Source organism: Doryrhamphus excisus, chromosome 11 (genome assembly GCF_030265055.1).
Source record: "Doryrhamphus excisus isolate RoL2022-K1 chromosome 11, RoL_Dexc_1.0, whole genome shotgun sequence".
In the NCBI taxonomy this organism is placed as follows: domain Eukaryota; kingdom Metazoa; phylum Chordata; class Actinopteri; order Syngnathiformes; family Syngnathidae; genus Doryrhamphus; species Doryrhamphus excisus.
The window spans coordinates 13,802,390-13,829,112 of NC_080476.1; the positions used below are offsets into that span (position 1 = coordinate 13,802,390).

A 26,723-nucleotide genomic window follows, 5' to 3' on the forward strand; every position below is an offset into this window, starting at 1 on the left:
TTTGGGATCCGCTCCTCTTGAACCAATTCAGTTTCCCTACGCGTAAACAAATGAATACGGTACTTCTATCACGTATTTTCAGAATATTTCATGAAATGTTTTTTTCACCAATTTGCTTCTAGGAAGTATCTTTATTAGTTTGTGAACATACAATATTCCAGTGTTGGAACGAAGCTGTCACGCCCAGTGGAGAACTGTTCATAATAAACGATTCGTTCATCACTCGCACACTTCCGAACGCCTGTCGCTGTTGTCCGGAAAGCTAGTTTTAGACAGGCAGTTAGCTAGGAAGTGACAAAAACGCTCTTTGTTAACTAATGTCGCCAATAAATTAAGCGGAATTGGTTGCTGTTGATACGAGAATTGGAGCGAGGAATCCATCCGAACTGACAGGTAGGTGGACAATTACAGAAGTGTTCTTCTTCCTCCTCTTGCTATCACCAGACTATAGAACTACACATGCTAACGCCAAAGTAACTCATCAGGACAATAATAAATATATTAATGTACGCCTGACAGCTACATGCTATATAGATTGGGGAAACAAACATGACTTGTTTGTACCCGTCTCGACTCTGTGTACAAAATTAGATGTGGTGCGTGTGACTACCTCCGACTATCCTTCAAGCATTGTTTGGGATTGTTTGGGCATCATTAGCACAATTTGTTTAGCTACGGAATACATTGCTAACACAAATTAGCAAACAAGTCCCTTGGGCTTCCTTGTTGATGGCCAGACGAAGATAGTAGCGACTGCTTAACATCATTGCTAACTTCCTCTCATAAATAACCTGCAATACAGTAATTCATCGTGTGTCGTTTTTTGTGGAAAACCTGTTTACGACTTTCTGAATACGAGTTTTAACGTTATTAGAGCCGTTTGAGACAAAAAGAAGACTCTGTGTTCCCCAGGGGAGCAGAGTGAGTGGCGGACAGGAAGTTATGTCAGGGGTTCACAGCGTTAAATTTATTTTTGTGTTTGTATGAGCGATTATTGATCAAGTCTGCTGCTTGTGTGCCTCATCGAACGTTACAGTAGCATTGCTGACACCTAGCGGCCAGTGTAGAATACTGCGTCAACATCTTTGAATGTGTATTTTCAATGGCTTATGTTTGTATTTTACTTCATTTAGCCATTAATATGCTTAATTCTGGAAAACAAAATGTAAAAACTTGCTTCAATATGCAATTATTTAAAATAATTGGCCATATACAAACATTAAATTACACGATTTACTCATTGATATATTTTTGGACAACTATGATAGTAAACGTAGTGTTCAATTAATACCTAAAAGTCAGCATTATTGTCTTAGCTCTTGACGTTCATCATGTTATGTTTGCTGTCATACTAGTGTAGTGAATTCCAGATTTCTGTTGGTCTTGCAGATTTGAGATGGAAGGAGATGAGTGCAGCTTCCCCCCAGACTCATCAGATGACCACTCGCAAAGAGGAAGTGTTGCTTCTTCTGCCCTGCTCTCCCACTGTATGTGCAGAATTTGAAATATGTTTATATTTATCGCCTGCTTGTTTACGTTTGAATGCTGTTTTTCCCATTCCAGCTCAAGATGTGCTTGTCTACCTATTTGGCGACAGCGTGGTGCACTTATCCGTGGAAGGGCTGGGCAGCGTCACTGTGCAGGAGTTGGGCCGCTCCGTCCGAGAAGCCCTTCAGGCTCCAGAGTGTGCTCAGGATGCTTTTGCTTTCTGGTTGTCTTCCCCTTTGCTTGGTAAATACATTTTTTGGTCTGTGAACCTCATGGCTTTATCGCTACTGGGACTCCGTTTCATCTTTAGAGTTCCAGAGTTAAATTGTCACCTTTCTAAAAGCTTTATTAACCGTACAGGAAGTATATTACGATCATCCCTTGTTTATCACAGTTCCACACCCAATCTTTTACAATGTTTACGACCTTGTAAATATTAATTTTAGATGTTTAATGTGATTTTAGTGACATATTTTCCCCCAAATTTTTGAAAAATAAAGCCCAATCTGTGACGATACATTTAGGCTGGGTCCCTCGCCTGCTACTACAAATAAACCGCATCACGCCAACTTCCTTTTTCCATTCTCACAGAGCTTCAGTTAAAAACCCGGCATCAGCCGTACAAGCTGTGTCGCCAGTGGCAAGACCTGCTGTATCGCTTCACCGAAGCCTCAGAAGAAGACATCTCACAAGGTGAAATATCGCTGGTGTCCACGCTGTTCATTTAGACGAGATCGGAGAATATTAGCCTCATATGGATGACATTGTATTTTGACAGCAGGAGCAATGATAACATTGTTTTTCTTTTCTTTCTTCAGATGAGCCATGCCTCCAATACCGTCGCAATGTCTTTTATCCTAAATCTAAAGAGCTGCAGGTATTTGTGAGATTCATGCATACACAAGCATTTTTGGTTACATTTTGTGTGGGGGGGGGGGAGTCCACGGTTTTGGGTCTTTACTCGCATGATTCGGAATCATTCCTTAACCTTGCTTTGCAGATAGAAGACGAGGGAGTGCTGCGTCTCCTCTATGAGGAGGCCAAGGGCAACATCCTGACGGGAAGATACCCCTGCGATCCCGAACACTGGGCCGCTCTCGGAGCCTTGTCGCTTGCCGTTGATGAGGGAACGGGCCTGGATGGCCAGACGGTGACGACCACTATACGGTATGGGTGTGAAGAAACGTAAAATTGGTGGAGATACTGTATCAGTATCGGCCTTCTTACATGCTGATATCTTTAGGACAGTTCCTGGCAAAAATCGAAAAAGTATTATGAATTAAGTTGAAATCCCCGCTTGGGCATCTCTGTGTGGAGTTTGCATGTTCTCCCGATTCATGCGTGGCTCTGCTCCGGGTATTCGGCTTTCTTCCCCCATTCCAAAAACATGCTAGCTTCATTGGCGACTCTAAATTGTCCACAGGTATGAATGTGGGTGGGAATAATGTTTTTTGTGCCCTGCTATTGGCTGGCCACCAGTACAGGGTGTACCCCGCCTCTCGCCCAAAGACAGCTGGGATAGGCTCCAGCATACCCGCCATCCTAGCGAGTATAAGCGGTATAGAAAAATGAATGGATGGATTATGAATGAAACCTCCATAGCTAGCACTGTGTAGTAGAATGTATGGGGAAATACTAGTTTTTGTTATACAGTAAAGTCTCGTTATATCGATATTGTCGGGAGTCGGAAAAAATATCGATATAACCGGACTGTCGATATATCCGATCCTGCGCCGAACTGCATTAAAAGTGGGCAATAATGCACTCGACATTGTTTTATAGTATAGAACAATGTCGAGCAGCTTAAATCAATCTTTGCTTAAGGATTTCAATACCAAAAAAGAACACGGCGAACGGCTGCTTCCAGTCAACTTTATTTTTCACACTTCCACCACCAGAGCACAGCACACACACCGATTCCCGCACTTCCTGGTTCACAGGTCATGCTCAACCCGCCCCACATAGCTGGCCAAACACATGCCTGCAACAGAAGAACCAACTGCGTTCGTGGTTTCTCTCGTGTGTATAGAATAAAAAGATATCTGAATACAACACAATTAAATACATGTATTTGTACGCTTGTGTCTTCGTTGGAATAGGTGTGTATGCTATGTCAGTTGGTTCTTCTGTTGCAGGCATGTGTTTGGCCAGCTATGTGGGGCGGGTTGAGCATGACCTGTGAACCAGGAAGTGCGGGAATCGGTGTGTGTGCTGTGCTCTGGTGGTGGAAGTGTGAAAAATAAAGTTGACTGGAAGCAGCCGTTCGCCGTGTTCTTTTTTGGTATTGAAATCCTTAAGCAAAGATTGATTTAAGCTGCTTTTGTAACGATATAAGCAGACCGAATTGGCTGGCGGGAGATGAAAAAGGCATCGTAGTAACCAGATTATCATAATAACCGGGTATTGTACTAACGGAACTAATTATATCATAAAAGACTAGAAATTTGCTGGGAAATGAAAATAGTATCGTAATAAGCAGTAATTCGTCATAACCGATATCGATATAACGAGACTTTACTGTATATTGTCTGTATTTTTATATGTTCCTCGATCCGCAGAGAGAAGAAGCTGTCTTCTTTTGTACCGGCGCACGTGGCCATGGGGGGTGGAGGTTTATTCTCCACCCTGAGAGGGAAGCTGAGCCGCCAGGCAGGGCTGGAGCAGAACCTGCTGGAGGAATACGGGAAGATCAACACGTCTGCTGGAGACCCTCAGCAGCTTCTACAACGCTACCTCAGCACGTGTCACATGCTGCCTTACTACGGGTACGAGATTTGTTCAAGTATGAAAAAAAAAAAAATGTGACCAACTTGAGAGCTGACGCCGAGTGTGCCAACAGATGCGCTTTCTTTGACGGCGAGATCGACAAACCCGTCCAAGGCATCCTCAAGAGGGGGAAACGCAAAGCTGTCAACGTTGGAATCTGCCTGGAGGGAGTTTATGTGATGGATGTTAAAGAGAAGGTGGGAGGGGGGGGGCGCTTGATTTTTGTCTGCCGTGTTTGCCCCACCCCGCCCCTGAAATGACAGATTACCTCCTCTTGAACGCACGTTGCAGCACGTGTTGCTCGGCCTGCGCTTCAGCGAGCTCTCCTGGGACCACAGCTACCCCGAGGAGGAGGGCGACTCGCACATTCTGTGGCTGGAGTTTGATGGCGATGAAGACGGCACCCCGGTCAACAAGTTGCTGAAGATTTACTCCAAACAAGTGAGACACAAAATAAATAAACTTTTAAATATGTTTCATCAACTTAAGTGTGGGGGTGCTATTTCATGTCTAGAGGGCTCATAAGTCATAAACATGGCGATGCGTTCACTGACCGCCCTAAATTAAAGTTTGTCTGCTGGACAGGCAGAGCTCATGAGCGGCTTCATCGAGTTCTGCGTGGAGCTGAGGTCGGTGTCTGAGGAAGGAGGCGCCACACAAACGGACGGCGAGGCGGGTGTCTCCCAACAAGCGTCCGCCCAAGAAGGCGGCAGCAAGAACGGACGCGGTGGACGGCGAGGGATGCTGCGTCGGCAGAACAGCGTGGTGTGCAGCCGGGTCCATTCCCTCCATACCATCAACTACGTGGACAACGGTGAGTGATGCCGCTTCCCGACGCATTGTCATTGCCGTCATTGTCACGGTTAGACGACGTCAGAAACCTTGTCTGTTCGTTCCTTCCAGGAAAAGAAATCAAATGCTTAAAGCCAAAAAGAGCCGCATCCTTTTTCACCCGCCAAGTGTCCGCACCTATGTACTCTTCTGTGCAAGTGACAGAAAGTCTGGAGCAAGGTTAGACTCGTACGTCAGCACTGCCCTCCCGCTCCAAGACCAAAACGCCACTGAAATTTATGGGAGGAATTTCACTGATATGAACGTACAAAGGACCAAGCAAGGAAATCTTAGTGTGACCATATTTATCTTCAAGCTGTGTATATTTTGTGGATATAGTATTGTGTGCGGGGGTCTAACATGCGTGTTTATAAGGTGACAAGCAAAACAAAGAAAAATCGAAATCCATGACATCGAAATACCAGACCAGCCGTAGAGAAACTGTCAAAAGCAGGAGTGTCCAAAGTGTGACCCGGGGCACTGTCCTAAAAAAAAAAAAAAAAGACACAAGAAAACAAAAAAAAATACGACTATATGAAATAAAAAAAATATATATGACTAAACAACAGCAAAAATGGAAAAACATAAAGTAAAAATATTTAGAGAAAATCTAAATAGAAAGTCACAATTTTATGGGAATAACCCCATGTGAAAATAAAAATGCAATTTTAATTTAAAATAAAATAATAAAGTCACAATATTATGAAAAGAACATTTACAGGAAGTTGGACAATAAAAAAAATGCAATTTTAGAAAAATAGTCAAAATATGAAGAGAAAAAGTTTCTATTTATGAGAATAAACGTGTAATATAATGAGGAAGAATAATGTCATTTTAGTAGCATAGAGTTGAAATATTACCATTTTTTGACGTCGTAATTTTCTACCGCTTATCCGGGTATACTGGAGCCTATCCCGGCGGGGTCCACCCTGGACCGGTGGACCATTCCCACCCACATTCATACCTATGGACAATTTGGAGTGGCCAACGAAGATAACATGTTTTTAGAATGTGGTGGTGGGGGGGGGGGGCGGAGTACCTGCAGAACATGCAAACTCCACACAGAGAACGGAGATTCAAACCCAGGTCTTCCCGATCTCCTGACTGTGTGGCCTGCATGCTAACCATGTGCGGCCCACGGCGAAATTTAAGGTTAGTGGAAAAATGTTATAAAAGTCAAAATATCACAAAAATAAAATGTATTATTTGAGAAGTTGAAATATTTGAAACATTTTGTAAAAAGAAAGCAAAAATTCATCAATTCTCCAAAAGTGGCAAAATTCATACTAGGACTTTTTCACTTAAATCTATCCCAAATATCAAAGTGGCCCTGCGGTGAAAACCATTTGGACACCCCTGCTCAAGATCTTTTTGACATTTCTTTAGCAGGCGTGAGTGCTGCTGTTGAAAACATAACAACAGTGGACCTCCAATCAGAAAGATCAGGGACACCCCATGGTGGACTCATTTGGTTTTTGCACATTTTTGTTGAAAATTTCTGGCGCCCCCTATGGGTTGTACTCAGCATGCTGTCAAATGGTCAATGGTGTACGCACATGCCTCTGCAAAATCCTTTTGCAACTAACTTAATTCAAATTCGACACGCTTGTCAGGCCCATAAAGGTGCATGTCAGATTCCGTGGTGATTCCTGACATTTCAAGCCAATACGACTTCGGGGTCAAAGCCGTGTTTTGCCTAATTTTCACAACGGTGCAACTCTTCCTTTGCGACTCTTGCTCGGCTCACTTTGCAGTTCAACCCACGATAGGACAATTCACCGTCAGGAAGTGCAGGAACCAAGCCTTCCAAGTCCGTATTCTGCTTCCTTGACTCGTGCCTTCCGCATACAGCGAACAAACACGTGCTGGCGGCGTCCAGTCAGGCGGGTGGCAAAATGTCTTTTATAAACAACACGAGATATTCACACAATCATTTCATCCACGTAAGTCGGTTTGGAAACTGACATTTGAGTATATTATTGAAAACCTTTTTATGCTGCAAGTCATATTTCACTCATATGCTAATTTGTTGCTAACTAACCCGATGCATGACACATTGTAGAGTAGGCATTCCAACACATCATGTGATCATTTACTCTTAATGCTGCACTCGTCTTCTGTTTCCTTCAAATCTTATCAGCTTTTATTATGAATATACATAAATAGTTTTGTGGTTTGCATATTTGTGTTACTCTTTCCCCATCAATGGTTATGCAGAAGCGTCAAGTGCCTTTTGCCTTACGTCTTGTGTTCTGTTTTGTATCCAGATGGCTGTTTATAGCGCTCGGAAACCATAAATGGACATGTTTTTGTTTCACGAGTGAGCTGCGCTTTCATGGTTAGCACCGTCTGAGGGGGACTGGGTTGTTTCGGAGGAAAGAGTGCGGCGTCGCTTGTCGAAATACGTCCTTCTGCTGAGCCTATGTCTCTGCATCGTATGTATGTATCGGCGCGTGTGGAGTTGCTTCGTTCCATTAGAAATGCTGCTCAGCGTGTGTGGATGTGTGACGTCACCGGGACAGCATGACAAAAGAAAATGTTGTGTTTTTACATTTGGCTTACTGTATATATCTTCTAGCGCATATGACTGTTGGACATACTTCAACTTACCTACAGCTAACTGACCCCTGGATGTATCAACGCCACCGAAATGGCATTTTATCCTTACAAACTCATTTGAAAATGCATTTGTAGGGCTTTGTTACATTATTGCAATATTGTCCCAGATACAGTATTAAAATCTGTTGTCTGAGTTTCAATCTTTGACCAATAAAAGTTGCTTTATTTATTTTTTTTGCTCATTATGTCGCCCCATATCGCATCTTAATAGTCCCCGTACTTATGATGATTATTACGGGCCTGCAAGCAAAGCACAGTCTATCTTAATAGTTCCCGTACTTATGATTATTGTTATGGGCCTGCATGCAAAGCACAGTCCATCTTAATAGTCCCCATACTTATTGTTATGGGCCTGCAAGCAAAGCACAGTCCATCTTAATAGTCCCCGTACTTATGATGATTATTACGGGCCTGCAAGCAAAGCACAGTCCATCTTAATAGTCCCCGTACTTATGATTATTGTTACGGGCCTGCAAGCAAAGCACAGTCCATCTTAATAGCCCGTACTTATGATTATTGTTATGGGCCTGCAAGCAAAGCACAGTCCATCTTAATAGTCCCCGTACTTATGATTGTTACGGGCCTGCAAGCAAAGCACAGTCCATCTTAATAGTCCCCGTACTGATTATTGTTATGGGCCTGCAAGCAAAGCACAGTCCATCTTAATAGTCCCCGTACTTATGATTATTGTTACGGACCTGCAAACAAAGCACAGTCCATCTTAATAGTCCCCGTACTTATGATTATTGTTACGGGCCTGCAAGCAAAGCCCAGTCCATCTTAATAGTCCCCGTACTTATGATTATTGTTATGGGCCTGCAAGCAAAGCACAGTCCATCTTAATAGTCCCCGTACTTATGATTATTGTTACGGGCCTGCAAGCAAAGCACAGTCCATCTTAATAGTCCCCGTACTTATGATTATTGTTATGGGCCTGCAAGCAAAGCACAGTCCATCTTAATAGTCCCCGTACTTATGATTATTGTTACGGGCCTGCAAGCAAAGCACAGTCCATCTTAATAGTCCCCGTACTTATGATTATTGTTACGGGCCTGCAAGCAAAGCACACTCCATCTCAATAGTGCTCATACTTATTACTACGTGCTTGCTAGCAAAGTACTACAATACTTGTAGTGAGATCTTGCCACTTCATCCAGCTTCAACAGTCACATCAGCCCCCCTTTTTTATAGCTGCCTCAGGCAATGCCTGTATCAAAAAATTACAACTTTATTCTTGTAAATTTATGACTGTATTCTCAAAATTTCAGATTATTATAATACTCTAACAGGCATTGTCTAAGGCAGCTGTGAAGGAGGGGTCTTATGAGATCTTTGGCCTTCAGCAAAGGTAATATTATAGCTTTTTTTTTAGATTTGTTGTAAATTGACAACTTTATTCTATATATCTCAGATATGTCTACCAGCATTTTATAGTCATTCCACAAAGGTGTAAAACATACACAGCAGCGGAATTGATGAACATGTAAGTCAGCAGCACACACACGGAAAAGGAACCGCCGCAACTAAGTGTGCTGACGAGCGAGTTAGTCAAGCCCGTCAACACATTTGAGAGCAGGAAAAATAACAACTGATTCCTGCTGACGGCTTGAAGAAGACACAACTTTTCCATCTCATCGCTCTTTTTCCTGCCGTCTGAATTTGAACTCCACGCCGACGGTACAAAGCTGCAGCCAGAGGCGGTCTGGGAAAAGAGAACGATCAAGTCAACTAAAGTGATGCAGGATAAAAAAAGCAGCGATTGAGCGACGCTCCAGAGGCAGAAGGGCAAATTAGCCAAACGGCGAGACACCGGCTCCACAAAAGTCTGACATGTGCACAAAGCAGCAAATAAGAGCAGAGTAGCCATAAGGAGGTTGAAGACGGCTTTGAGCCAGTCTCGAACGCGGGATCTGGGCTGCATCACGTAGCATCCGATCTGCACTCCTGCCATGTAGATGGCAACGTAACCCGCGATGGAGAATAGCCCCTCCTTGTTAGCATGCAGGAAGTCCTTTCCTCGGTCTTCGTTGTGCATGATGAAAGCCTTCAAGCCCGTTGTCTCCAAAGTGTACTGATAAACTCCACAGATGAGAAGACACAAAAGCCACGACTTTCTTGCAGGGACAACAACCAAAAGCATGGAGGTCAGAACTCTGACAATAGCCAGCGTGAAGAAAAAGTTCCAGTGGACGCCATATTCAGTCACATGTTCTTGGTAGCTGCTGGTTTTGACAAAGACAAGTCGTGCCGCACCGAGGACGACCAGAGGCCACACGGACAGGAGCTGCTTGGAGATGTGTTTCATCTTGGATCCGGACACGTTCCTCCCACGTGCTTCTGGGCAGACCAGACCGTTGGCCAGGACGAACGCTCCAACCCCAAAGTCCATCACGCCAGTTCCGTATGTTTCCGTTTTAGCGTATCTCCTCGGGAAGACTCTAAAGTCCACGGCGAGAATACTGATGGCCGTTTGCACGTTCACCATCACTCGGAAAACGGTCACAAAGGGAACCTGTTTGAAGTGAACGGTCCCGCCGAGGAAGGCGCTGAGAGTGGTCTGGCACCGTGGGCGGCAGATGCGGCAAAGCGCACACGACAGCACAAAGGTGAAGCTCAAGACCACCTGAAGAAGAACGTCGCTCAGGACGGTGCACGACAGCACGAGGGGGAGGACCAGCGCTGAGAAATCCAGAAGCAGATGAGAAATGCGCGGGAACGGCAGAGGGAGACGACCCTTGGCTTGATGGTGCAGGATCAGGATGAGCGCTCGGTTGAGGATGCACAGCGGGGTGAGAAATGAGCCCACTGCCACTTCCTGTAAAGTTGTTCCGTTGAGATTACTGACAAAAGCTTCTTTCAGCTCCTTCTCAGACAGATCCTGCAAACATGAAAATAACAAATTAATCATAATAAGCACACTACAACATGGAGGCTACTCACTCACATTAGCCAAGTTTGTTGTCAGTTAAGATAGTGATTTGGCGAAGTTTTGCTACTAATGTTGCATAGCCTGTGGTAAGCACAAAACAATGCACGTGCCACGGACATTCACGTGAATGCCAATCCTCATATTTATTGTTCAATATGTTATTTTAACCAACTATATCGGTAACATTAACACTGGCGTTCTTATAATGTTTGGTTGGAGGCGAAAATGTGTAGTTTGGCGATTTCAGGTGGTTGTGTTTACTTTCACTTTCGCTTATCTATTAGGAACTTGTCACGTCTAAAGCCTGGAAACGCCTCCTGATAAATGAAGGATCACTAGCTAGCTAACATAACATGTATGTATTATCCAAAGCACTTACCATTATGTTGCCAAAAATCCAGGGCTCATGTATGTTCTTGCACGACAAGCAGGAGCGCTACACGCCTGTTTCCGTGTTCTCAAGCGTCGCGTTCCAGGTGCCTCGGATATCTGGATACTTCCGGTTCACGGTACCGGTACCGTTCTTGCGATTCGACATGCAGTTATTCGCTGCATAATTGGCTTTTTAAGTTATTTTCTAATTTATAACAATCATTTCAAAACAGCGACATGTCTTAACTGTTCGTAATGTGAAGATACAGCTTAGCAAAATGAGGAATACTGTTGAAATTATAAAGGTATACGGTGAAATATTGAAGAGAGGTGATTAACAGCTATCGGCCATCATAAAACGAACGCTCTCTACTTACTACGAGCACGCTGGTAGAATAAAATGTGTTTGACAACATCCGCCATTTTGGTGACGCTTGTGTAACGTCATCAATAAGGGCGGGAATGAGAGTGTGTACTTCAGGAGCTCAGGAGGCATTCCGGCAGGCCAACCGAGCGGTTGTCCTTGAGGGTGTTTTAAGTAGCAATGGCAAAAGTAGTGATTGGTTATTATTTTGATTCGGTTAATGTTACGAGAAGTTAAGTATATTTTACAGTTCCTCGGCTGACCAGACGCTAAACCCATGAGTTCTGCGAGCGGCCCCAGACGTCATATTGGTGCGGGACACAGCAATGGAGGGGGAATGGTAAGTTTGGTCGAAGGAAAGAAAAAAATGTCTGTTTAAACTTTGAAGCATTTATTTACTTGAAGTTACCGCCCAAAATGTCTTGTTCGCTTCTCGCACTGTTTTGTATTGAAGACGCTGTAAAAATAGACAAAACAATAACGGCCATGTACGTAAAGATGCAATTCTATGTACAGTATGTACCACAACATAATGTACATAAACTACTGAGATGTGTAATTATGCTCTTTTAGGTTGTAACATATTTTGTTGTATGTACTTACAGAACTGCAATGCGAAAAGCATTGCCACAATAGTAAACATATTGTCAGTGGCAGATCAGTGGCTGTGGCCACCTCTGGTCACTTCCGGGTACCACCTCGACATTTCAGTTATCAACTTATTGCCACCCTCATGTGAGTAATGGTCTCACCACCCCAATGAAAAATGTCTGGCTCCGCCACTGAATATGGTTACGTTAAATTTCTCTTGACAGTCTCAGCCAAACTAGCATTTTCAATTGTATATTTTAAATAATGTATTGGATTTGATCAGTATCGGAATCGGCTGCATAAAACCCCGATCGGAGCATGCCTACATAAGACGGTGGACAATGAAAGCTTGCCTTGGTTATTGGATTACGTGTGTTCATGCACTTCCAATCCACTCGGAGGGATTATGAAGTTGTCAGACTTTCAAGTGAAAGTGATTGACCAGCTCATGTTGTGATTTGTCGGATGGCTGGGTGGCTCCGTAAAGGTGCAACAATGTGTACGGAAGGTTGATTCCTCCGATGGCCGCCTTAATGAATCGCTGGAGGATGAAATGATTGCCTTCCTCGCTGATGATGAAGACCAATTGCACACGTATGACGACCTCACCAAAGTCAACCCGGTGACACCAACAACAGGTGACGTCTCTCGCCTATTTAGCTTTTTCTTTAGCCTTTTCATCCACTGCTGCAGTACATGGAGTACATGCTAAATGAGTCCAAATATTTCTCTTTGGCAGTTCTGAGATGCCTTCAGGCCCGGTACGACATGAAGGTGTTTTACACCCACGCTGGCTGTACCTTGGTGGCTCTTAACCCCTTCCGGCCCGTTCCTGACCTCTACTCCCTGGATATGATGACAGGCTATCACTGCACTCCCAAGCTGAAGGTATCATCATCTGCAAAGTTGGTGGACGTTCTGGTCCTGTCAGTAAAGCGTCACGTCTCCCTGCAGGAGTCCAAACCACACATCTTTATCGTGGCAGAGGAAGCCTACAGGAATGTCAAGGGTCAGTTGGCGCCCGTGGACCAGTCCTTGGTGGTCAGTGGGGAGAGCGGGGCTGGAAAGGTAAATCGGTAAAGAATGCACTAACTGAAGGTGGTGCACAGTGGCGATAGGAAGTCAGCCCCCCCAATCTTACTTTCAACATTTCACCTGGTCACTTAAGACCAGTATACAGTGCTGTGGCAAAATCACCCCCCCCCCCCCATTAAAACATAACATACTGAGATCTGTCAGTCTGGAAAAGGTTATAAAGCCATTTCAAAGGCTTAGGGACTCCAGCAAACCACAGTGAGAGCCATAATTGTGGAACAAAACTTGGAATCTTTCCATCAGTGGCTGGCCAACCAAAAACGGCCTGCATGGCAGAATTCCAAGACCAAAAAAGTCCTGCCGAACAAAATCAACATTAAGAATTCCAGAAAAAGAACATCATAGCAACAGTAAAATGTGGTGGTGGTAGTGTGATGGTCCGGGGCTGTTTTGCTGCTTCAGGACCTGGTACACTTGCTCTGATAAATGGAACCATGAATTCGGCTGTCTACCATCTGTTGGTGACCTCAAGCTGAAACCAACTTGGGTTCTGCAGCCGGACAATGATCCAAAACACACCAGCAAGTCCACCTCTGAATGGCTGAAAAACCAAATAAAGTCTAGGCCTGGTCAAAGTCCTGACCTGAATCCCATGGAGATGCTGTGGCATGACCTTAAAAAGACGCTTTATGGTGAAAAAGCCTCCAGTGTGGCTGAATGACAACAATTCTGCAAAGATGGGTGTTTCCCTTTTCCAGACCTGGACCTCACGTTGCCTGATGAAATACTACGCCACGGTAGCAGCCTCCCCCTCGGTGCTGGAGAGTCAGGGCACCGTGGAGAGGATAGAGAGGAGAGTTCTGGACTCCAACCCCATTATGGAAGCTTTTGGTAAGGCGGTGGTCTTCTCGGGCTTCTATTTCTTATAAAAACATTGCAATCCTGCGGATGTGCTGCCACTTTAACCTCCGTGCAGGCAATGCGTGCACACTCCGGAACAACAATAGCAGCCGCTTTGGAAAGTACATCCAGCTCCAGCTTGACAGGTAAATTACCACTCATGGGATATTGGTCATGAAGGTGAGTAAACGATTGGTCTTCTGCTTTTGTATGAAGGTGTCAGCTGCTGGTGGGGGCGTCGGTGCAGACGTATTTACTGGAGAAGACCAGAGTGGCCTGCCAACCTCCTGATGAAAGGAACTTCCACATCTTTTACCAGGTAGTGGTCTACAATAAACCTTGGAAGACTTCTCTTCCGTATTTTGTGATGTTTACCCTTTTCCGTGTGGGTAAGATTCAGGAAAATATCATGGTTTGATTTTATTTGCTCACAGCTAGGAGACCAGGGTTCAATTCCACCCTAGGCCATCTCTGTGTGGAGTTTGCATGTTCTCCCCGTTTTTTTCCGGGTACTCCGGTTTCCTCCCACATTCCGAAAACATGCTAGGTTAATTGACTCCAAATTGTCCATAGGTATGAATTTCGAGTGTGAATGGTTGTTTGTCTATATGTGCCCTGTGATTGGCTGGCCACCAGTCCAGGGTGTACCTGCCTCTTGCCCGAAGACAGCTGGGATAGGCTCCAGCACCCCCCGCGACCCTCATGAGGAAAAGCGGTAGAAAATGAATGAATGAATGAATGAATGAATGAATGATTTTATTTGAACATGCATCACATAAATCAATTCCCAGTTCCACATGTCCAAAAGGAGTAGGAAGAAGCAAAGCTTATTCAATCCTACCCCCCCATTTGTTACTTTGTTCACTTCCTGTATTCCAGTTCTGATATTTGTTTACACATACAGAAGTGTAAGGTAATATAGTGGATATAATGGTCATGTCTTTATAACATAACAATAATAATCATAGATATAAACATCAAAAAGATCTATTTAAAAATGCACTACTGCCACCTTGTGGTCGTTTTTATGGCTTTAAATTGCTCTGAAGTAAAATCCACTAGTTGGGAGTTGCGTCATCACCACCACCGTATAAATACAGTACATTGTTGGGATCGTGCGTTCAGGTTGATAAATACATAACTACGTCTCTGCCATTGGATGACCAATCGTTGGTTGTTTTTCAGATGATAAAAGAAGCCTCGGAGGCACAGAGAAAGGAGTGGCATGTCCCGCCCGGTCACCGCTTTGTGTGGCTGCCAAACGCTGAAAAAAGCATCGAGGGTCGGTTCTTATGTTATTGTTAACTTTTCTGTTCGTTTCTGATTTTGACAGCAAAAGTGACAGAAGTGCATTGAATGTCTTGTAGAGGATTCTTTCCACGAGACCGTCGACGCCATGGTCCACATGGGTATCGACAATGGGAGGCAAGGGCAGATATTTAGGGTAAGGTATCATCCATTCACGGTCTACTTGTTTAAATCCCGTTGATGGCTACGGTGCATTTGTTTCGGAAAAACGGACATTTTCCGGTATACGCATATAACGGATTTCGCTTATATCGGACAAAACCAGTGGGAACAATTGAATCCGATATATCCGAGGTTTACTGTACTATATTGGGTAGTATGACTGATGACTATAGGGGTGTTATTTCATTTCATTCAGATTTTTTTTCTACTTTTTCTCAACTTTTCGTGAAAATTCACTTATCACTGTTGTAGCGCGGGGTGATTTTATTGCTATTTGACTAAATAACGCAGAAAAATAGTTCTTGGGAGTCTGAACTGGTGTTTCCGTGTCTCATTTACAGGTGCTTTGCAGTGAAATCATATATTGTAAACGGGGGAACAAAATGACAAACAAAAGTAATTTTTCACAAAACAGAGGATTCCAAGTGGCTGGCATAACAGTTCGATGAGTCTCTGGGGTAACGGGGTATTGAGGCCTCCACTCTGGAGGAATGGTTCTCGATCTGTTAGTCCAATATCCAGAGTCAAAAGGTTCGCTGCCAAGGCTTCCTTTGCTTGGGGTAGGACCAAAGCCGTCTTAAAAAAAAAAAAACCTGACCTGCACCGGCCAGAAACAAACAGGTATTAACATGTCAGTCAACTTTATAAAATTTACTGGTAAACATTCGAATTACTTATACTTCCAATTCAAGATGGCCATACTTCATAATCTCTAACAGTTCACTCGTGGCATTCATCCCACTTTACGGGCTAGCAATGAGTTTAGCAGTTGAAACGTACACATACACATGTAGCGGCCGCGGACATGGCCGGCAAAAGGGGAAAAAGCCTTACCGCAAAGTCGTTTTCTTTAGGTTTGAGTACAAAAGGAGGGTTGCGAGCATGCCGCAACGTCAGCTGACCAAGTCATATGACTGACTCATTAGGGTCGTGGCATGACATGGGTTACACTGTCAGGCCTGGAAGAAATTAACCACAATAAATGAGGGATTACTGTAACGTAATGATAAAAATTCATATAAATAATATGTTTTGGCACTAGAGGTCTACACGGCTGTGCTTTTCCTTGGCCGCCCCCGCCCCACAGCCGTGGTGAGATTTGAGCGGCCAGCCGAACAAGCGCAAAAATTAAATGACCTCTTTTCAGCTCAAGATAGTATAAATTGTGTGAAAAAGATGATATAAGGAAGGATTATGGACAATATAGGTGACCTTTCAAGAAACAAATGAGGCTATCAATATTTTTTTATATTATTTTTCCATAGGCGTGGCCATGTTCTTTAGATTTCTTCAGCCCGCCCCGCCCAGTTAGCCGAGGTGTCCGGCCAGCCGTGGGGCCAGCCGCTCCGTGTAGACCTCTAGTTGGCACCCATATCACAAAGCTGAGATGCAGGCTGTGTTTTTTTTTTTTTTTATTTCAATATAAAAAAACGCTTGTGGAGCTACACAGGAAACAAATACAAACATGGCCAGCGTGTTTTGTTTTTTTTTTACCTTTTTGGGATGCTAGCTTATGCAGTGATTAAAGTTGTCGTTTCTTGCAGGTGTTAGCTGGCATTCTTCATCTGGGAAATGTGGAATTCTGCGTTTCAGCGGATGAATCACAGCCGTGCACCGTAAAGGAACAGTCCAAAGGTAATCTGATGTGATGAAATAAGCGAAAAGTTGACTCTTAGTCATCGGTATCGAAGAGTATCGACCTGTTAACGCCACAGAAGAGTCTGTGTGTGTTTTAGACTCCTTGCAGAAGGCTGCACAACTACTGCAAATGGCCGCAGAGGAGCTTCAGACGTGTCTAAGCGTGAGGACGCTCAAAGCAGGGAAGCATAGCGTACATAAGCCGTGTTCCCAGGCGGAGTGCTGCGTGAGGAGGGACTGTCTGGCCAAAGTCATCTACGCCCGGTAAGAATGAAATTATTTGACGAGCAAATAATGTTGCGTGTCGTTTGCGTGTCAAGACATTTTGTCACCAAACACTCAAAGCGTCTTTTTGTTGACAGTATACAACCAAGGTGATGTTCTTTCTTCCCCCCTCCAGATTATTCGAATGGCTGGTGACATTTATCAACAACAGCATTTGTGCTCACGAATCGGCTTGGTGCAACTTCATAGGTACGTCACCGCACGGGACCATGGGCTTCATCTGGCAAAATATTCTCAGTAACGCCACTTTTTCTTTCCCATCCAGGTGTTCTAGATGTTTATGGTTTTGAATGTTTCCAAATCAACAACTTGGAGCAATTGTGTATCAACTATGCCAACGAGAAACTCCAGCAGCACTTTGTAACCCATTATCTACGAGCTCAGCAGGTAGCATCTACAGTCTTTAATTATTTCCATATTGGCTGCCAGTCGGCCTCATAGTCAAGCCATGGGGGGTTCAAATCTAGTTCTACGTTTTTGTTTTTTTTAATCACCGAACATCGTTAGCTTCTGACAAACTAGCTTGCTTGCTGCAGAAGTTAGCTACGTAGCCCGTCTATCTGCAGTTGACTCAAAAAACACGTGGCTTTGGGAACGACCACAACAACACACTCAAGAATCAGGTCTTCGGGTGCAGGTAAAAGTGGCCTTGAATGCATCGCTTTCATTTATGTGTTTATACATTGGAATTGTTAAAATAAATTAAGTAATAAATAAATTACCTGCAAAAAATGTGACTTAGTAATAAATAAATTAGTAATAAATATTTTTTTATAAAATAAATAATAATCAAATAAATAAATTACCTGCAAAAATGTGACTTAGTAATAAATAAATTAGTGATAAATAAATTGTTATAAAATGAATAAAGTAATAAATAAATTACCTGCAAAAAATGTGACTTAGTAACAAAAACATTGTTATAAAATAAATAATAAAATAAATAAATTACCTGGGAAAAAATGCGACTTAGTATTAAATAAATTAGTGATAAATAAATTGTTATAAAATAAAGTAATAAATAAATTACCTGCAAAAGTGTGACTTAGTAATAAATAAATTAGTAATAAATAAATTGTTATAAAATAAATAATAAAATAAATAAATTGCCTGAAAAAAATGCAACTTGGTAATAAATAAATTAGTGATAAATAAATTGTTATAAAATAAATAAGGTAATAAATAAATTACCTGCAAAAAATGTGACTTAGTGTGACTCATGAGGAGTAATGCAAGGTAACATTCCAGCTTGTACAGACGTTCCGTTCTGGTCTGGTCAGTGTACTTTTACTTTCTCTTTCCAGGAGGAATATGTATCGGAGGGATTGCAGTGGTCCTTTGTCAAATACCAGGACAACCAGAGCTGTCTGGATCTTCTTGAAGGAAGTCCCATCAGTGTGTTTTCCCTTCTCGACGAGGTCATTTGCTTATCTGTCGCCCATCATTCTTTTTAAGGACAGGAAATGGTGATGGCGTGTTGTTTCCCCTGCTTATGCGCCACAGGAGAGCCGCCTTAATCGAGCCTCCGATGCCAAGGTGCTCAGCGTCCGCTTGGAGAAGGAGCTTAGTGATAACGGCAGCATCGGCTGGGATAAATTCAGCACAGTGCCGCACTTCACCGTGGGCCATTATGCTGGCAAGGTCAACTACAGGATACAAGGCATGGTGGAGAAGAACAAGGTTTGTATGAGGAGCATCCGGTTTGTCCACTATTCCTTTCATTCATTCATTCATTGATTTTCTACCGCTTTTCCTCACGAGGGTCGCGGGGGTGCTGGAGCCTATCCCAGCTGTCTGGAATTGAATTGAACTGAATTTGGAGTGGCTAATTAACCTAGCATGTTTTCGGAATGTTGGAGGAAACCGGAGTACCCGGAGAAAACCCATGCATGCACGGGGAGAACATGCAAACTCTACACATGATGACCGAATTGAACCCTGGTTTCCGAGCTGTGAGGTCTGCGCGCTAACCACTCGACCTCCGTGCAGCCTCGACTATGCAAATTGTATAAAATCAAGGAAAAGGATTTCTCACAGCACACTAACGTTCCATTTCTGTCGGCGTAACGTCCATTTAACGACCCGTTTGAGAACCTCAACTTTGTCTTCCAGGACCCGGTGGCACCTGAGATCATCGGCATCCTCCAGAGGTCTGACAATCCCCTGCTTCGGCGTATTTTCGCAGCCAAGGAAGCAGAGACGTCGCAGAGCAAGGGGCTCAGCAAAGTCACCGTCGTCTCCAAGTTCAAGGCGAGATCTCCGAGTTAGCGCGTCGCCGTGGCGAGGAGCCGCCTTCACGCCGATGTTTTATGTGATTCCAGAACTCTCTGGAGAGCCTCATGAGCATCCTCCACGCCACCACTCCTCATTACACGCGCTGCATTAAACCCAATTCCGACTGTAAGCCGTCCATCTTCAGAAAAGAGGAGGTACCGTCTATTGTCAGATGATCGTTTTTGTGTCGAGAAGTGACGCTACTCTTGTTTCCCGCCCACAGGTGATCACGCAGTTGGAGGCTTGTGGGATAGTGGAGACCATTCATATAAGTGCTGCTGGCTTCCCTATAAGGTAGAATGTTGTTTTTTGTTGTCGCCGTGTGGGTTCGGTCATTTCATGATCTTTTTTACACAGAATTCCTTTCAAGTGCTTCATGCAACGCTATGGCGCCATTTTGAAATACTTCAATTTCCACTCACAAACCCCTCATCACGGTAAGTACAACTCGAGGTCAATCAGATAAAAAATAATAGTAATTATTTGGCATGTTTACTACGGGCCAACAGTGATTTTATTTCCTCTCTTTAGGTCTTCTGGTTTATTTTCATTTCCCTTCACTAGCTCTGTTAGTCTGGTTCTCTCCTCGGGACATATCCCCTTTGGTGTAAATAACTAAATATGCAACTTTTCAACCTTCCAGGTAAATGCATGCATGCACGTCTTGTCAGATGTTCATTCTGTGCTTCACTTTGTATTCATGACCCAGCTTCAGCTGCCTTTTCTGTTCACGTTTAAGGAAACGCACTAATGCCGACTGATGCTAATGGCTGCACTTCTTTTATTTCCACTTGCATGTCCACGTGTGCGTGGATTCCTTTGCTCTAAAACTTGCTTTTATACAGTCATGACCAGGGGTCTCAAACTCAATTTACCTGGGGGCCACTGGAGCTAAGGTCTGGGCAAGGCTGGGCCGCATCAGGTTTTCCAAAAAAAAAAGAAAAAACGCATTTATTAAAAACAGAAAAATATGCAAACTTTTTCAGTGCTTTGGTTCCGATTTTCTACAATAAAAACTCTGATAAAACATTCCACTGTTCTCAAATATCTTAATTTTTATTTTTCTACACAAAATAAGATGAAAAATAAATAAACAAATCAAGAATAAAGAAAATCAATCAATCAGTAATAAATAAATATAATAATAATAATAAAACGGCAAATAATAAAAACTTAAGAAACCACATATAGTTGGTGGGTAGACAAATTATTATTTTTTTCAGATTAAAATGAACAAAGCATTATTAGAGCCCTGTAGACATGACAAAACACGACTATAATCACATTTATACTCTTTTTATTTACAACATATTGCGCAACTGCAGGGTCTTGAGACACATGCTAACTCGCAAACTCGAGAGCTAGCGACCTAAACGGTAGCCTTCGAGTTATTTCCTTTAAACTTAAATAGCCAAAAACTTACCACTTCCACACGGATAGGGAGGATAACTATTAACAGTTATTTAACCTTTAACATGAACATGAATCAAACGTAATAATTTTTTCTGGGTACATGATACCATACAGCATCCATATCAAACTAACATTAAACTTTCATATCAAGGCGGGGGCCTCAAACTAGTGTCCTGCGGGCCACATTTGGCCCACGGGCCGCGTGTTTGAGACCCCTGGTCATGACCAGACATTTTGACTTGTCAAAGTGACTTGTCTCATTCTCCAAACTTTAGGCCATGACAGTAGACATTTTGTGTGCGGCACAGATTCACTTGTATGACTTCTCTGTGTTTTTGAAGCCCAGGCTGCCAGCGACAATGATGTTCTTCAACAGGAGGTGCAGAAGGTCCTGGACCTGGTGTTGCAACACCCAGCACACAAGATGAAAAGTGAGGCCAAGTCTTTGGTGCATCTTGGAAGGACCAAAGTGTTTCTCACTCATTCCATGGTAAGGCTTTTCAGTCTTTGTGTCATGACGTGTCTTGACATTTTGTCTCTACGTTCCTCTGCTGTCCCACAGCTGGATTTACTGGAAGATGAGAGGAAGAAGATCCTCTCAAAGTGTGCCTTCTCCATTCAGTGCTGCTGGATGCGGTACCAGCGCCGCAGACGCCGCGAGCGACGACATTCTGCTACCCTGATCCAAGCAGGTAAACTCCCAACCTTGGCGTCTGTTGGCTCGCCGCCTTCGAGTGGCCGACGCAAACCAGCAGGAAGTGTCTGATCCCGCCGATTATCCCTTCAGAGGCAGCTAAAACATTATATAAACTGTTTTTTGGCTCTAGAATAAACCAGTTATGGAGTTATATTGATGTTTCAGGTCCCACTTTTATTTGGAACAAATGGCATATTTTATGTGCAACATGTACGGGTTCCCCGGCTGCTTAGAAGGAAGGAACAGGAATAGAAGGTGTAAATAGTCCAAGAAAATACTGCATCTCAGCTTTGTGATATACAGTAGGTGGAAAAAGGCTACTATTACCATCAACTCTGCTTTTATCAGTTGTATTTATAGATATTTTAATTATTTTTATTTATATATTTTATTTATTAAATATTTTTTATTTATTCTTCTGAAATAATCTTTGATTTTCCAAAAATTACTTTTGATATTTTTTCCTATTACAGCTTTTAAAAATGTTTTAATATTTCAACTCTATTATTTCTCTTTTTTCATAATAATAATAAATAATAATTTAATTAATTAATATTTAATACAAATCATTCCTCATAATATTAGAACTGTCTTCTTGTAAATTTGTGCCTTTTTTCTCAGCACAATGCAACTTTTGTCTTAATATTTGGATTTTATTCTCGGAAAATTATTTTTTCCCCCCCACAACTATTTCAACTTTCTTGTAAATTTTATTCTTCCTAATCTTCCAAAAATTACAACTTTTCCTCATAATTTTCTAATACTTTTTACATTAATATGCCAACTTTCTCCTATTAATATTGTTATTCCTCATAATATTTTGACGTTATTCTTGTACTGGTTGTCGTTAATTTTTTTCTTAAATATTTTGACTTTATGTTTGTAAAATGACAGCGGATACATTGTGGTCGTCTGCAACCATTCATTTGGAGTTTATTTGTATGCTTCTTGCAGCGGTGAGGTCTTGGCTGGTCAGGAGGCGGATCCAGAGATGGGATAGAGCAGCAGCACTGATCCAGATATCCTGGAGGAAGTGGAGGGTGAGATTATGATGGAGGAAAGCAACCGTGCGATTTGTACGCTTGACTGTTGCCTTCTTGTGTCAGGCACTCTTAAAATCTTTGGCTGAAGCGGAGCTTGATAATGCAGAGGACCTCACGCCGGAGGCCGGGCCAGAACCAAAGCCAATTGGGGAGCTGGGCTCCGTGCGGCTTTCAACCCTCCAGGAACCCGTCACGGTGCGAGGCTGGCCCTTGGGGCTGGCAATGGCGTCTGCGCCGTCCGTCACCGTGTCTTTGACCGCCACGGGCTTCCAGAAGATGAAGTCGGTGGTGGCTTCTCTTAAACTGCCCTCAAGGAGAGGAGAATACAAGGTGGAGACCAACCAAAATATGCAGGGGGTCGCCTCCATTAGGGCTCAACCAAAGGTGAGGGCTCATTCACATTCACACAACCTCTGTTTAATGAAAGTCTCCTTTCATCGGAATTCAAAGTGTATTTGCACAAATGTCAGGGATCCGTAAAGCTGCACTGCCAGCGGTCGCCCCTCCTCTACGCCGACAGGCAGCCTGAGCTGAGGAATGGCGTGACGGGCTTCAATGAAATCCTGCTTGAGAAGACTCTCTAGCAGGAGTGTCCACACTTTCTCCACCAGAATGGAATCTATTAATGATGTAAATCATTAATATCTTTACAATATGCCAAAGGTCTATAAAAATGGGCTGAAAATGGCTCTCGGGTCACATTTTGGACACCCCTGCTCGATGGTTTATAACACTAGATGATGTCACTGCTGCCTTCAAATGAGACTTGTATGGCTCTGATTTGTGTGACTTGTTAAAATCTACACATATTACTGTTAATGATGGGCACACACACACACACACACACACACACATTGTGTGTCTGTAGATGTCAACATAGTATTTTGCTTTAATATATGAGGGCCAAAGTACAGTGGGTGTGCATGCATTGCACGTCCAAAGCACATATTGCACAAACCACACACACACATGCTCACCTTCTGCAACGTGCATGTCAATCAGGGAAAGAATGAATTTTGGTTTAGTCCATCTGCTGCTTTAAAATATGCAAAGTATTATTGCACACTAGTGTTATATAAGGGAAAAATGCTCTGGTAATTCTTTTTTTTTTATATAATTTAAATATACTGCAGTATATTTTTACTAAAAATGTATATCATTGTAAGGGTTATAATGTCTAACTGTTTGGAGAGTGTAAAGATATAATGTCAAAGAAATTGAGTCATTTAATTGGCTGCTTTGTAAAAAAAAAAAAAAAAAAAAGTACAATACATATACAAAAAAAAAAATCTGATACATTTACCCGTCCATGTCCTCACTGACCGCCTGTGACTGAGCTTTGTTTTCTACAACCTTCAAACATTGATCTGAAAACTCCACAAATAGGGGCTCCTGCATGGCCGCCTTCATTGCCTCCTCTTTGCTGTCTGCACTGTCAACGGCCCGTAATAGCTGTCTTAGGTGGGGGTTGCGAAGCAGATCCTTCAGCTCTTCTGACTGACCTGTGGAAAAACAAAACACAGCACAGCGCCTTACTCACATCTATTTAAAAAAAAAAAAAAAAGTAGAAGAGAGAGACATGGAGTTTTGAACTCATACCCAACAGCTGCAACCTCTCTGGGGGTACTATATCAGGGATGTCGTCTTCCTGCAGGAGATCCTCCACACTCCGCGTGTCTGAACAGAATGTCATTTTTAAAATAGTGCACCGTTTTCCATAAATACGCATTATCTTTTAGGAGATCATCCTTTTAGCTTGTCAGTGCAAAGTTTGCTGACACTTAAATCTATGTAGGACTAATGCTGACAGAATTATGTCTTCTACCCTTTAGTCGGTTTGTTTACTTGCTTGACATGGCTTGGATCACGTATGCAGGATTAAGTAAACATACCAGTCCCGCTAGCATCCTTTCCTTCAGGAACGGAGGGTTCAGGCTGCTTCAGGGGAAGACAAGAGTCTAGGGACACACAATGGATGGGTATGGTAATGGTAATGATTTTATTTCATTTGAACATGCATCAGATTACAATTGAATGCATCACAATCAGTTCACAGTTCCACATGTCCAAAAGGAGTAGGAAGCTTATTATATCCTACCCCTCCATCTGGTACTTTTACAATCAGTAACTGTTACATTTGTTCACTTCCTGCTACAGTTTTTTTTAAGTATTGCTCATTAAACCCACATAATGTGGATTATCTAATATTGAAACTACTGTTAAACCAAACTAGATGCCCGTAACGTACCTTTATGTCTCTTGTAACAGGAAACCGAACAACTGAAAAAGAAAATGCACTTATTTCATGTATAAAATCGTGTAATAATACATACTAAGACTTTTCAAACAAGGTGACGCGCAGTAGCTGCAAACAACAAATTCATGTTAAAGTACATTATTGAATTGACCAGCAACTTAAATGTGTTTGATTTCTTTTCTTTTAAATTGCACTGTTCACACACCAACCAAACAAGTGTGGCACACGTGTTTAAGCTAGCATCGAGGATAAACAACGGTTTCGGTGACTTACTATCTTATTTTGCAGCATGGACATCTGTATTTTGGCGTCTGTTCACTACACACGCTGCACACTTGCATCGTGATACAATATAAAGGCTTTTATCTGAAGAATAATGTATAGCCGTTTACACCAGGAAGCTAGTAACCCGGAAACATTCAATTGTATTTCCGCTTTACCTTACCTTCAAAATATAAGCACTTAAACGCACTTGGATAGGGGGATACCGTACGTTGTCGAGATTGCGGTCATGTAGATACGATTAAAAAAAACGGATGAGTCCGTATTTTCATAGTTTTGCCTTTACAACACACCTAGGTAATTACGATAATTACAGCGCCCTCCGCCTCTTCCGATATGGCAAGCCACGCCCCACGTAAACACACGCACGCGCAGTAGTTATTTGACAGCTAATGTTTGCTATGGCTAAAGTTGAGCTACTATAGCTTTCATTGAATGTTAAGCCTACCATAACAATGACTCCCAAGGAAATTGTTTCGAATTGTGACAAATAAAATATGTTCTTTAATATCTCAATTGGTAAGATGCTAGCCAGTGGTGGTCTCATTTTTAAATTTTTTTTTTTTGGTACAAAAAGTGTAGTTTGGGGAACAAATGCCTTTAATTTGGTATTTTTAGCAGGTTTGCCTACACTGGATGTACACTGTGTACATAGTATGCGTACTGTAGTTACTGTAAATGTAATGATGGAAGTGTACAAACTGAAACAAAAGTAATTGCGCTGTTGCCTTATTGTGGAGGTGCTATTACACCCAAATGTTTTTTTTCCCTCCACACTTCATAAAAATACACTGGAGAATGGTGAACAACATTTCATAGTGAAACAAAACAAACGGAAATAAATTGGCTAACGCCCATTTTATTCCATGAATATACAGTAAAATATCTTTAAGGAATACAGAGACAGTATCTTTTAAATATAGACAGAGCACACATCACTGACCTACTTAGCTAAAAACAAAACTATTCTTGCACAGGCGTAACCTGAGAACATCAGGTTTTGTTACAAGTATGAAGACAGCCATCATGTGACATGTTCTTGGGCAGGTTCCTCCAGCCGTCACACTCCAGTCACTTGGTCAGGAAAGGAACTCTAGTTGGCCACGGTCAACATCGGGAATCCAGCGTGGGGTCCAGATCTAGTGTCAAAGAAGGAGAAATGGTCAAAATATACTATTATGTATCGGTATAATGTATCATTTATGTGCAATATGAGTTTATTTATGTCCTTGTTCTAACATTTTATTTCTTCTACGCAACAAAAGTGAAATGACCAAAATCAAGCACAGGAAATATTGCCAGTGTCAAACATGTAAACTATGTGGGGTGAGCGAATTATCAGCAGTAGACATTGAGGGGTATAAATAAAAACACATCAATACAAAAATCTGCTTCCCTCTACTCCTTTTCAGGCATGCTGAATTGTGCCAATGTCATCACGTGATGTTGTCTGCAACAACCCAAACCAT

At 42.6% G+C, this 26,723-nt stretch overlaps 4 protein-coding genes across 5 annotated transcripts; 2 read left to right on the plus strand and 2 right to left on the minus strand.

Moving 5' to 3' along the window:
* The first annotated feature begins 207 nt into the window (after positions 1-207).
* Positions 208-7,873, plus strand: frmd8 (FERM domain containing 8). The gene is made up of 11 exons (XM_058086926.1): positions 208-393; positions 1,390-1,487; positions 1,564-1,731; positions 2,080-2,181; positions 2,307-2,365; positions 2,489-2,655; positions 4,047-4,253; positions 4,328-4,451; positions 4,546-4,695; positions 4,840-5,068; positions 5,158-7,873. Exons 2-11 carry the CDS (start codon positions 1,397-1,399, stop codon positions 5,268-5,270), a joined length of 1,410 nt encoding a protein of 469 aa, XP_057942909.1. The 5' UTR covers positions 208-393; positions 1,390-1,396; the 3' UTR covers positions 5,271-7,873.
* pigw (phosphatidylinositol glycan anchor biosynthesis, class W) lies at positions 5,811-11,432 on the minus strand. Its single transcript, XM_058086925.1, has 2 exons — positions 11,013-11,432; positions 5,811-10,582 (listed from the first exon to the last, which is right to left on the minus strand). Exons 1-2 carry the CDS (start codon positions 11,013-11,015, stop codon positions 9,122-9,124), a joined length of 1,464 nt encoding a protein of 487 aa, XP_057942908.1. The 5' UTR covers positions 11,016-11,432; the 3' UTR covers positions 5,811-9,121.
* On the plus strand, positions 8,517-25,738 carry LOC131138201 (unconventional myosin-XIX). 2 transcript variants are annotated; one of them, XM_058086924.1, is made up of 24 exons: positions 8,517-11,709; positions 12,469-12,598; positions 12,700-12,848; positions 12,915-13,028; positions 13,754-13,886; positions 13,972-14,041; positions 14,112-14,214; positions 15,081-15,177; positions 15,263-15,339; positions 16,910-17,000; positions 17,102-17,267; positions 17,404-17,477; positions 17,554-17,675; positions 18,593-18,706; positions 18,792-18,968; positions 19,401-19,538; positions 19,610-19,717; positions 19,786-19,856; positions 19,920-19,999; positions 21,317-21,465; positions 21,538-21,667; positions 22,627-22,712; positions 22,779-23,099; positions 23,186-25,738. In XM_058086924.1, the coding sequence occupies exons 1-24, from the start codon at positions 11,647-11,649 to the stop codon at positions 23,297-23,299; spliced, it is 2,877 nt and encodes a 958-aa protein (XP_057942907.1). In that variant the 5' UTR covers positions 8,517-11,646; the 3' UTR covers positions 23,300-25,738. The 2 variants fall into 2 exon arrangements, with proteins under 2 accessions (XP_057942907.1, XP_057942906.1); XM_058086923.1 differs by having other exon boundaries at positions 8,519-11,709; positions 12,448-12,598; positions 23,186-25,736.
* znhit3 (zinc finger, HIT-type containing 3) lies at positions 23,940-25,400 on the minus strand. The gene is made up of 5 exons (XM_058086928.1): positions 25,246-25,400; positions 24,964-24,995; positions 24,608-24,673; positions 24,315-24,392; positions 23,940-24,217 (listed from the first exon to the last, which is right to left on the minus strand). Exons 1-5 carry the CDS (start codon positions 25,311-25,313, stop codon positions 24,015-24,017), a joined length of 447 nt encoding a protein of 148 aa, XP_057942911.1. The 5' UTR covers positions 25,314-25,400; the 3' UTR covers positions 23,940-24,014.
* Positions 25,739-26,723: the final 985 nt, after the last annotated feature.